The following is an 11672-nucleotide window of genomic DNA, read 5'->3' on the forward strand; positions in this document are numbered from 1 at the left end:
CTCATGGTTCCCCAGGCTATACAGGAAGCATGGCAGCTTCTGGGGAGGCCTCAGGAAACTTACACACATGGTGAAAGGTGAAGAGGAAGCAGCTGCATCCTATGTGACTAGAGCCAGAAGGAGAGAGAGAAGAGGAAAGTGCCACATACTTTTAGATAACCAGATTTCATGAGAACTCCATAATAAAACAGCACCAGGGGGACAGTGTTAAACTGTTAGAAACCACCCCATGATCAAATCACCTCCTACCAGGCCCCGCCCCCATCACTGGGGATTATAATTCAATGTGAGATTTGGGTGGGGACACAGATCCAAACCATGTCATGGGTAATAACAAGAGTCTGGGTCCATTGCTATGACTTATCCTTGACCTCTAGAGGGGAGCAAGGCCCTCTGGGGAGAAAGGGCTCCAGGGGGCTGAGACTGGAAGAAATGCAAAGCTAGGGTGGCTCTGAGTCCAGGCGGCTCTGGACTTCTTACAAGTCAGTCCTCATCACTCCAGTCCTCTATTGTTATAACAGTAATAATTCCTCATAGAATAATTCTTTACAGTAAATTCTCTCTGTTCACATTACAGTGTGGTTTCAGTCTCCTGGTTGGACCCCGACTGATTAAAGCCCACATAAATTGTCTCATTGCTGACCTTGTACAGGCTGTTCTTATGGCCTGTTTCACTTGGCTAAGTGAAGGTGAAGTGCTTAAGGGCACAAACATTAGAGCCAGACTGCCTGGGTTCAATTCCCAAGCCCAGCACTGGCTGGTGAGAAGCCATTTGACCTCTTTATGCCTTGATTCCCCACCTATAAAATGGGGATAATAGGATTGTTGTGGAAACTTTATGAGTTCATATATGTAAAGCATTTGGCACAAAATAAGTGTTAAATAAGTATTTGGTATTATTGTTGTTGACTTCCTTCCATTCACTCATAGGGGTTTTGGCAACAGGGCCACCTCTCCTGCGAAGTCCTCTCTGACTACCTCCCATCCCAGGCTGAATTGGCTGCCCTTCTCCCATGCTCCTTCACAGATCTCCACAGCACTGAACTCAGGTGGTGTCACTGCAGGTGTACTTGTCAGACAGTCTCTTCTGCAGGACTCTGAGCTCACTGAGGGCACTCACAGCAGGTGTCCCCAGGACTTCACACTGCACCTTACTGAGTGAGGGGTACTGTGTTAGTGGAGGTCCTTTGAGAACCAGATACAAAGACAGGATTGCATGAGTAAGAGCCATTGGAAGAACTGCCTGTGAAGGACAAAGAAGGAGGGATAGGAGAAGGCAGGGAGAGGCTTTGGACCACAGTACAAGTCTGACACCCCAGGAGGAGCAGGGAGGACGGGCCTCAGACTTCAGAGCAGTTCTGCGAAAGGCTTGTCCAGGCCACTGGAGAGTTCTTGAGCCACAGTCACCCACTGGAGGAGTCCCATGATCCACCTGCAGCAGTGCTGTCCCCACGCTCCGTCACTGGCGGAAAGCAGCCTGTGGAGGCACAGCCTGGGTGGACAGAGAGAAACAGCAGCTGGGGCTGTCAGTCAAGTCTGCTCTGTGGCAGGTCTGAGTGGCACATTTTCATGGCCGCCGCAGTAACCGACAGACAGAAGGCTGGCCATACCCCAAGAATGCAGGGCCAGACGCAGGGATGCCAGAATCTGTCACCTTGATCCAGGGAAAGGGTGGAGGTCCAGGGTACCTCTGAGTAGGCCTTCATGCATAAACACACAGTCACATGCTGCATAATGACATTCAGTTGGCGAGGAACCACGTATATGACAGTGTCCCATGAGATTAATATTACTATATTTTTACTGTACCTTTTCTATGTTTTGATACGCAAATCCTTACCATTGCGTTACAAATGCCCACAGTATTCAGCACAATGACATGCCTTACAGGTTTGCAGCCCAGTAGCAATAGGCGACGCCATACCGCCTAGGTGTGCAGGCGGCTGTACTCTCTAGGTGTGTGTAAGTGCACTATGATGTTCACATAAAGATGAAATTGCCTTCCAAGGCATTTCTCAGAACATATCCCTGTTGTTCAGTGATACGTGACTGTAAATATATGTAGTGCTAAGTCCTTATTACTTGAATGAATATAGTGACTCAAAATTCCCCTGTAACAAAACTACTTTACATTTTGTGAATTTCCTCCTACATCTTACCATGTTTACATTATTGAAAACACCACACAGATTGTGCCTCACTTTTAAAAACAGATTTGATATTTATAACTAATATTTCCCCATGCTTCTACCATAGTTTTCATTATCATACTTTTTAATGGCTGAACAATGTTCAACAAGTGGATATTTCCAAAGTCACTGCCATAACATTTCCATTATTGTTATTTTGTTGTATTTATAACTAATACTTTTACGTACCTCTTTGGGGATGCAGTATTCAGTTTCTGTTGGGTTACAGCCCTAGGATATATGTAGGTTTGAAATTATTCGGTCAAAAGATAAAATTTTATGATTTTATCAAGCTTTGCCAAACTGATTTCCAAAAATATGCCAATTAATAAAGAGTATGAGTTATCTATTGCTGCATACCAAGTTACCACGCCAAATGGCTTTCTGCAATATGCATTTATTGTCTCAGTGTTTCTATGGGTCAGGAATCCAGGCATGGCTTAGCTGCTTCTCTGCTTTAGGGGCTCTCAAGGCTGCAATGAAGGTGCTGGCTGAGGTTGGGTGCTATGATTTGGCTTTGTGTCCCCACCCAAATCTTGAGTTGTAATCCCATAATCCCTATGCATCATGGGAAGGAGCCGGTAGGAGGTAATGGAATCATGGGGACGGTTTCCCCATGCTGTTCTCGTGATAGTGAGTTCTCAGGAGATCTGATGATTTTATATTTCCATTTCCCCTACTCACACTCATTTTATCTCCTGCCACCCTGTGAAAAGGTGATTTCTGACATGATTGTCAGTTTCCTGAGGCCTCCCCAGCCATGTGGAACTGTAAGTTAATTAAACCTCTTCTTTATAAATTAATTTTGGGTATTTCTTCATAGTAGCATGAGAATGAAATAACACATGGGTTCTCATCTGAAAGCTTGAGTAGGGAAGGATTCTCTTCCAGGCTCACAAGGTTCCTGGCAGGATCCAGTGCCTTGTGGCCTGTTGGACTGACAGCCTCAGCTGCTAGCCGGCTGCTTGGCCAGAGGCTGTCTTTAGTTCCTTGTCATGTGAGTCTCTCCAACATGGCAACTTGCTTCAAGACAAAACATGTGAAGCCAAGAAGACAAGGATCTGTTAGCAAGAGGGAAGTCACAATCTTTTGTAATCTAATCACTGGGGTGACATCCCCTCAATGTTGCTGTATTCTATTATTTAGAACCAACAGGAGGAAGGGGAATGGATTATTAACCACGGCCAAGAATATTAGGGCCGGGGATCACTAGGGTCATCTTAGAAGCTACCTAACACAAATGTCACCAAGGGCATATGCTTGCATCAATTTTACCACAACCTAACACTGAATGTTTTAGTATTTAAAATTACTAGTATGGGCCAGGTGAAGTGGCTCACACTTGTAATCCCAGCACTTTGGGAGGCTAAGGCAGGTGGATGTCTTGAGCCCAGAAGTTCAAGACAAGCCTGGGTAACATAGCAAAACTCTATCTTACAAAAAATAAAATTAGCTGGGCATGGTGGCGCACACCTGTAGTACCAGTATTAGGGGGACTGAGGTGGGAGGGTTGATTGAGCTCAGGAGGCCAAGGCTGAGTGAGACTCTTCTCAAAAAAAAAATAAATACACAAAGAAAGAAAGAAAAAATTCTTGTACAAAGGACCACCTTCCACACTAACGCCCTCCTCTCCAGCCTGGTGTCCCCCCAGGGCCACGTGGGTCCCCTGCTTATGCCCTCTTCTCCAGCCTGGTGTCCCCCTAGGGCCACGTGGGTCCTCTGCTTTCAGTCGTTGCCAAATAACCTCCAAAAGATGTCAACTGAGAGCAACCTAAAGAGTTGTCCTAACGGAACCGGGTCTTTGCAAAGCTTTAAAGTAAAGCTGTATTAGGCAGCAGCGGGTTCTTTGGAAATTGCTGGTATTTGGGCAGCAAGCTCCAAGCTCTGAACACCTTATGCCATTTAGAAGCACTAACATTTAGAAAATCAACCTTCTTTTAAAGCTGACTATTTATACCCTCACATTTTGCCAACTTTCTTTCACTTTCATCATCAAAACCATCCTGTGAGGTACACAGGAATACACCTGTTTTACAGATAGAAGCTTAGGAGCAGAGATGTGAGTCACTCATTCCAGAGGGCCCTGATAAGTGGTAGGCCAGGATTTGAACCCATGGCTGGCTGCCCACTCTGCTCTCTCCCTGCCTCCTGAGGTCCCCTTTCCTCAGCCGGTGCCTCCTAGAGCTCCATGACACTCTGCCCTTCCATCCCATTCCCACTGTAGCACTAAACATAGTAGGCTGATTGTCCCTTTCTCTTCAGTTAGTTGGAGGGGTCTCCTTGGAAGTTCTGCTCAGTGACTATTTTTTCCTAATAAAAATAGTGAGCCTGAAGAAGTTACTTCTAACCCAGCATGAGGAAAGGGCTATAATAGAATATTATGCTTATATTACACAGTATAAGTTTGCACCACGAAACTTTCAGGCTAAATAGGACAGTATAAATTTAGTGTTTTGAGACTGGTATCTGGAACCAGACTGCTAGCTTCAAATCCTTGTTCTGCCACTTACAAAGTTTTATGATTTAGGGCAAATTTCTTCACCTTTCTGTGATGTTCCTCTCCTGTAAAATTGAAATAATAATATTATCAACTACATGCTCCAATTGGGAATAAATGAGAAAATGTCTCTAAGAACCTAGCAGTGTGTCTGGAGGATACTAAAGGCCCCATTGCATTACTGTAGGGACATGGGGCGCAGGAGGCAGGCAGGGGGCCTCGCTGGATGAGGACCCATGCATTGATCTGGAACTCCGGCTGTGATCTACACACACATGGGGATCAAGTGTGTGTGTGCCCAGCTCAAGGCAAGGCTGAGTGGAGCCCCGCATTGTGGACACTGGTGGGGACTGGGGCAGCAGGGCTAGGCGGGTCAGTGAAGGGCAGAGCCAGCATCAGTGCCATGACTCTAAGACTCCCCTCCCTGTATTCTGTGTCCAGATATGCACGTGTGTGTGTGTGTGTGTGTGTGTGTGTGTTGGCGTGCATGGAGGATGGGGGTTGAGGGGGGACAGTCTTTGTGTGTTGATGTAGTTTTCTGCAAGTCAGCCAAGTCCTGGCTCTATGATTGCTCTGGGATGTCAGGCATCTTTGGAAGTTCATACCCAGAGAACCATCAACCTGGGATGGGGAGAAGTGAGGCCTAAGCCAGGGGAACAATGTTCACATGGGATCTAGGACAGAGTGCTAATGATTCTGGCACACAGCAGGCATGGAGAAGGAAAGGTGCAGGGTGGCACTTACAGGGAGCCCCTTACCACCCGACTTGGCGGCAAAGCCCTAGAGCATGCTTCTTAACCTTTCTGAGATCCACCTCTGACCTGTGTGTAGGGACATAATATTATCACAAAGTCCTCCTAAAGCCTTGTAGGGTTCCTGGTGCCCTAGGTAGTAATCTGTGCCCTACGGGAAGTGACCCATGAGTGTCCTGGTCTCCCCACTGATGTCAGCAACTGTGGATGACTAGGGCCAGGCCCTGTCCTTGGCAAGTCCCAAGGTGGGAAGACAAGACAGGGTCAGATAGGATTCAGAATGGCCACGTCCAGGGAATGCAGCCAGCCTTGCTATAATTGCTCAGAGACTTTCAGGAAGCTGGGGCTGTGTCTGTTATAGCTTAGAGCCCTCTTCATTTACGAAAAAATATCGTTTCTAGTCACTGAAACTGCAAATATATATATATATATATATATATATATATATATATATATATATATATCAGTCCAGAGCTGTCAACAAGATACACAATCCTGCCATTGCGGATTTTACATTTCACTGGAGGACATGCTAAACCGCTATCTCCATGATAACTTAATTAGCAGTAGGGCTAGAAAGAGGTATTGGGTGCATGACAGAGCATAAATTGGGATCTGACATAAGACAGGGAGACTTCCCTGGGAGAGGCAATGTGTGAGTGAATAGGTGCCCCTGGGCATTCCAGCAGGAGGAACACTAAATAACTGAGCACCGGGCAGGCTGGGAGACAGCAGCCTGGATCAAGGACACAGCGAACATGAAGGCTGTGTGGGGAGGAGGGGAGAGTAATTCAGGAGCCAAACTGCAGTGAGGCTAGAGTCCAGAGTAAGGGGAAGTGGGGTGAGGGATGGGCAGGAGATGCAGTTTTCACCAGAAAATATGGGGATATCTCCAAAGGGCTTTAAGCAGGAGTGTCAGCCAGTTAAACCTGCACTTCTAGGAGCTGGAAGAAGTGGGAGAAGAGTCAGGAGGCCCAGTGGAGATGAAGAAGAGGAGATGGAGCTGAAAGCCACTGGGTGGGAAAGCACCAAGGCTGGGTGCTGGGTAAGCCATGCAGTGGGAGGGTGGGAGGGAGAAGGATAGACATGGAGCTCAGCTAACCTGCTGGGGGGCTCTCAGTGGGAGGGCCCGAGATGGCTTGAGCCAGGCTGCAGAGGAATGGAGGATGCACAGAGTGCAGCAAGGCAGAGCGATGTGCATGCACGCATGCGCGTGCACACACACACACACACACACGAACACACACGTACACACACAGACACACACGCGAACACACACACATGCACACACACACACAGCTGGAAGATGTATGTGCCAAGGTTGGAGGGTGGCATGTAAGGCTTGTGTGAGGACTGGGAACAGCCCGTGAGTGGCGACAAAGTCTGTGACTTGGAACAGAGAGAGCCGGGTAAGCAGCCGTTTCTCCCTACTGAAGGGCTGCCTTCACTGACTGTTACTGCAGTACTGACAGCAGATGGGCGGGGGGTGGGAGTAGTGAGAAGGTGGAGTCCATCAAATCCAGGCCCCAAACCGTACTTCTCAGGAATGAGGTGGCCTCACATGGCCTTGTGGCCCTTTAAGTACAGCAGCAGCAGATGGATGATACCCCAAGGGGCCCTGTGAGACGGTGTGCCCCTGAGTGAAGACTGGTTCACACAGCCACTGCCTCATCTATCCACCTATGTACTCCAAGCCCGTGCCCAATGCTGTCCTAGGTACCAGGGCCTGGGGAATGAGCAACGATGTGCTGCCCTCAGGAACTCAGCCTGTCCAGGTCCAGTGTGGGATAAGCTGGCCCAGCACACTGAGCTCCAGCCCACACTGAGGGGCCCAGCAGGGAGGTGTGCCATTTCCACTGCATCTGCAGCCCCCCGGCTCACTATCCTCTCGAGGTCCCCTGTCAGGAACTGCCACCATTGTGTTCAAATACTGTCCCAGGGAAATCATAATGTCCAACTAAAAGATGCCATGAAGCCAAACTGGGCTGGCTTCCTGATGACAACTCTCCTCACCTTGCTTTGCTGTGGTCTCCGGTCTAACGCAGGGGCTGGCTCCATCCACAACTGGAGTGCTCAAGGAAATAAGCAGGGCGGGACTGCAGTCTCCCCTGGGTCCCGAGTGGGATCAGGCCTGACCCACTGCCCACCTCCCCGCCTCTGCTCTACTTGCTGGCCCTGTGAGTCAAGCTCACCCCCACCTTGCTGCCTTTCCTTTCCAAGACCTCACCATGCTGTGCCTGGGGAGGCTGACCGCTTTGGATGGCGCCAGTGGGCTCCCTCCCTGCAGGGCCTGTTTTGCAATGGTTTGTTCCTTCCTCTACCTTTAGGTGAAGCTCCTGCCAAGTGTCCCATGCCACAGGTATCTTGAAGTTCCAGAATACCTCCCCTCCCCTTAGGTCCAGGGGCTCTTCCGCTGCCCCCTATCCCTTGCTGGTCTCCCTCTCCCTGAGTGTGCCATCCGCATCCACGAGACCCTGACCGATACAACACTCTTAAGGCCCCTTGCCTTAAAACAGCCTCTCAGGCCCACACTAACTTCTCATCTTGGCTTCTCTAGTCTTTTAACCTCTACCACAGTGGAGGAAAATTGGGATTTGACCACCAGGTAAACTGAGGGGTAGTTCTTCGCTTTAGGAAAGTATTCACATAACTGCAAGTACCTCTGGTGGTGAGGTGTGGCCTGACTCCCACAGCCTGGTGGCAGCATTTAAAACCAAGAAGGAGGCTGGGCACGGTGGCTCATGCCTGTAATCCTAGCACTTTGAGAGCCTGAGGAGGGTGGATCACTTGAGCCCAAAAGTTTGAGGCTGCAGTGAGCTATGATCACCACTGCACTCCATCCTGGGTGACAGAGTAGGACATTCTCTCAAAAAAAAAAAAAAAGACCAAGAAGGGAGGATGTCTGTTTATTTGTGGTGTATCCTTTGCACCAGACCCTTATGTTCATGACCTTACCCAACTCACAATCTTGCCAGGTAGTTTACATTATCTCCACTTTACAGTTCAAGAAACCAAGGCTCAGAGTCATAGAGAGACTTGCCCAAAGTCCCTAAGTTCATAAGTAGTGGTTATGGTAGAATCTAAGCTATTTAATTCCAAAGGCTGTGATTTTTCTAGCCTGGAGCTATAGGTGCAAAGGCTCCAGGAGGACCCCCAGACTCGCAGGGTGTTGTCTGCACAAGCGGGAACTGTCCTTGTGATGAGCCCATCAGGAGCGGCCTGGGTTGAGCATCACCCTCCACATTTGCAGCAAAGAGTCCCGGCGGGTGGTGTAGGGTAAATGTTTGATGCGGAACCAGTGTCTGGGGACGATGTTCCCGCTGGGTGTATACAGCTCCTCCCCACGCTTGCCCAAGAGACTGCGCAGGGCCAGGTTGCCTGACAGAACCTTCTCATAGAACTCCACTCCACCCCGGGCATAGGCTGCAGAGAGGGAAGCTGTGCGGCGGTCCAGCCAGGCTTCCAGGGCGTGGGTGAGAGAGTCCTTGGACAAGGCATAGGCCACAAAGCCTGCCACTGCTACCAGCAAGCTGAAGGCAGCCCGTAAATTCATGGGGCTTCCATAGAGCCCCAGGGCATACTTGGCACCCACACCCAGTACGCAGGTCCCTGCCAGGTAAGCTGGTGCCAGCAGGGCCTGCAGGGCGGCAGTGCTACTTTCCAGGTACATCACCTCTCTGGCCAAGGCGAACTTCTGGGCTTCATGGGACAAGGTCAGGGCGTCTCTCAGCCGGGCGCCTGCTGGGGTCTGCCAGTTCACACTCTGCCCATGTATGACCACGGGATGGCCATTGCTGATCACTACGTTCACCAAGAAACTGGCAGGGATGCCCACCACAGCCCCAGCAGGGAGTCTTGGGAAGCCTGCACTCACAGGCTGGAAGGTGAAGGTGGTGAAGGACTTGTAGCAATGGCTTGAAGGGATGCCCATGTCCTGTAGCACCTCTTCGAAGAGATTCTGCAGCTGTGGAGGGAGCAGGGCTGGCTGGCCCTCAGGCCAGTACTGGTAGAGCCATTGGATCATGGGATCCGGGAAGACGTGGTATGAGATTTGAACTCCAAACAGGCCTGCACAGGAACCCACCAAGAGGCCTGTCCTGTGTCTCTGCACAAATGCTGCGGCCCGCGACAGAGGACCTGCCATGAGTGTGGTCACCTCGGACAATCTGGGCCAAGAAAAAACAAGTCAGCCGGTTTCTCTGGGTCAGTGTGCAGACTGAACATCCTCCAGGGGCCACTCCACCTTTTTAAACCGAAGTAACACAGCATAGCGGTGAAGAGTGTGGGCTCTAGAGCCAGAGTGCCTGTGTTCAAACCCCAGCCCCATCTCTGCACATCATTTCCCCGTCTGCCAAACAGATGTGTCACAATGGCCCACTTCTAGGGTGGCTGTGATGAGCACATGAATGAACATATATAAAACATATAGTGTCTGGCACAGAAGCAGATACCTTATGATAATGGCTGTAATGACTTTTATTCCCATTGCTGGGCACAGCACTCCAACTGCCTCATTGCATTCATCACATGGTAAAGCCCTACGATTACTAATTTATAAGAGAAAACATGTTCAATTTATTGAGTGCTTACTATATGCTAGACTCAGTTCTGAGCGCTCTAACAATTGAACCCTCACAACCCCATGACCTAATTACTACAGCTACCCCTATTTCAAGGCTGTGAAAACCTAACTGGCCAAAGTCCTAAGCTAGTAAAGTGACAATGTTATGGGCAGAACTCTGCACCCCTCCTCCCCTCTTCCCCAACTCATATATTCAAGTCCTAACCCCCAGTACCTCAGACTGTGACTGTATTTGGAGACAGGGTCTTTGAGGAGGTAACTAAGATAAAATGAGGCCTTCAGTATGGATCCTAATCCAATTTGACTGGTGTACTTATAAGAAGAGATTAGGATGCACACAGGCACAGTGGGAAGATCACATGAGGATCCAGGGAGAAGGCTACCACCTACAAGCCAAGAAGGAAGGCCTCAGAAGACACCAACCTGTCAACACCTTGGTCTTGAACTTCCAGCCTCCACAACTCCCAGAGGATAAATTTCTGCTGGTTGGCCACCCCAGTCTGTGGTACCAAGATTGGCATGGCAGCTCCAGCAGACTAACACAGGCATAGTATTTGAACACAGGCTGTCAGGTGTCCACAGCAAACTTTTTGTTTTAGAAAACTGGTTATGCTAAATTACAAACATATACCAAAGTAGACAAAATAGTACATCAATCAACTTCAATCCTATCAACTCATGGTCAATCTTGTTTATTTCTCTTCCGACTCACACCTCCATCCAACTGGTTTATTTAGAAACATCCCAGGCATTCTATCACTTCATCCTTGACCATGTCAGTAAAAATTCACATTTAACTTTGATTGAAACTTACTGTATTCCTGTCCGTGAAAAGTGCTTAATTAGCAATGAGTTGCCGCAAATAAAAACGCAGGGTACCGCCTGGCCTATTTTAATCAAGAACTTCTACAAGAATCATTGTCTTTCGGGCTTTTTATCCCAATGCGGAAAGTGAGGCTAAGAAAGGAAGGGTCCTGGCCAAAGTCCAACATCCCTAGGACCATCGGGCTGCGGGGTCGGCCTAGCAGCCCGCCAGTGGCTGTGCGAGGAGGGGCTGCAGAAGCTCCGCACAGGGGACCTCGCTACGCTTCCACCCGGGGCCCCCTAGGGTACTCCGTAGTCTGAACCCTCTACCGCGTTGCAGGGAGCCAGAAAAGGGTCCTGCCCCGCGGGTCTGCGCGCTCACCTGCTGTGCCGCCGGCCGGGACGTCCACTAGCGCGCTAGGCATGGAGGCCGCAAAGCATGCCGGCCCTGGATCTGGGGGCGGGGACTTCAGGGGCGGAGCTCGCCGGCCCGGAACCTGGAGGCGGGGACTTCAGGGGCGGAGCTCGCCGGCCAAGGATCTGGATGCAGAGATTTCAGGGAGCCGAGCTCGCTCGACGGCTCTCGGGGCGGGAACCAGGAGAGGGCTGGGGGCGGGACTCTTGGGGGCGGAGCTGGGGAGCTCCAGGGGCCGCCCGCGGGCGGCTGCAACCGCCGCAGAGGCTCCTCCCCTAGCTGTGCACCTTGGGGTGGGTCCGCTGGCACTGCCTCCTCTGCGTTGAAAGGCGTCTTAAAAAATGAACCGGGCGTGGTGGTGGGCGCCTGTAGTCCCAGCTGCTGGGGAGGCTAAAACAGGAGAATCGCTTGAACCTGGGAGGCGGAAGTTGCA

General features: G+C 50.1%; 1 protein-coding gene across 3 annotated transcripts; it reads right to left on the reverse strand.

Moving 5' to 3' along the window:
* Positions 1-8328: 8328 nt before the first annotated feature.
* Positions 8329-11277, reverse strand: TMEM177 (transmembrane protein 177). 3 transcript variants are annotated; one of them, XM_032250631.1, is made up of 2 exons: positions 11207-11277; positions 8329-9604 (listed from the first exon to the last, which is right to left on the reverse strand). In XM_032250631.1, exon 2 carries the CDS (start codon positions 9580-9582, stop codon positions 8647-8649), a length of 936 nt encoding a protein of 311 aa, XP_032106522.1. In that variant the 5' UTR covers positions 9583-9604; positions 11207-11277; the 3' UTR covers positions 8329-8646. The 3 variants fall into 3 exon arrangements, with proteins under 3 accessions (XP_032106522.1, XP_032106523.1, XP_032106524.1); XM_032250632.1 differs by having other exon boundaries at positions 10835-11273; XM_032250633.1 differs by having other exon boundaries at positions 8329-9681; positions 11207-11267.
* Between the last annotated feature and the right edge of the window lie 395 nt (positions 11278-11672).

Source organism: Sapajus apella, unplaced genomic scaffold (genome assembly GCF_009761245.1).
Source record: "Sapajus apella isolate SASKATOON/1434 unplaced genomic scaffold, GSC_monkey_1.0 scaffold72, whole genome shotgun sequence".
NCBI lineage: Eukaryota > Metazoa > Chordata > Mammalia > Primates > Cebidae > Sapajus > Sapajus apella.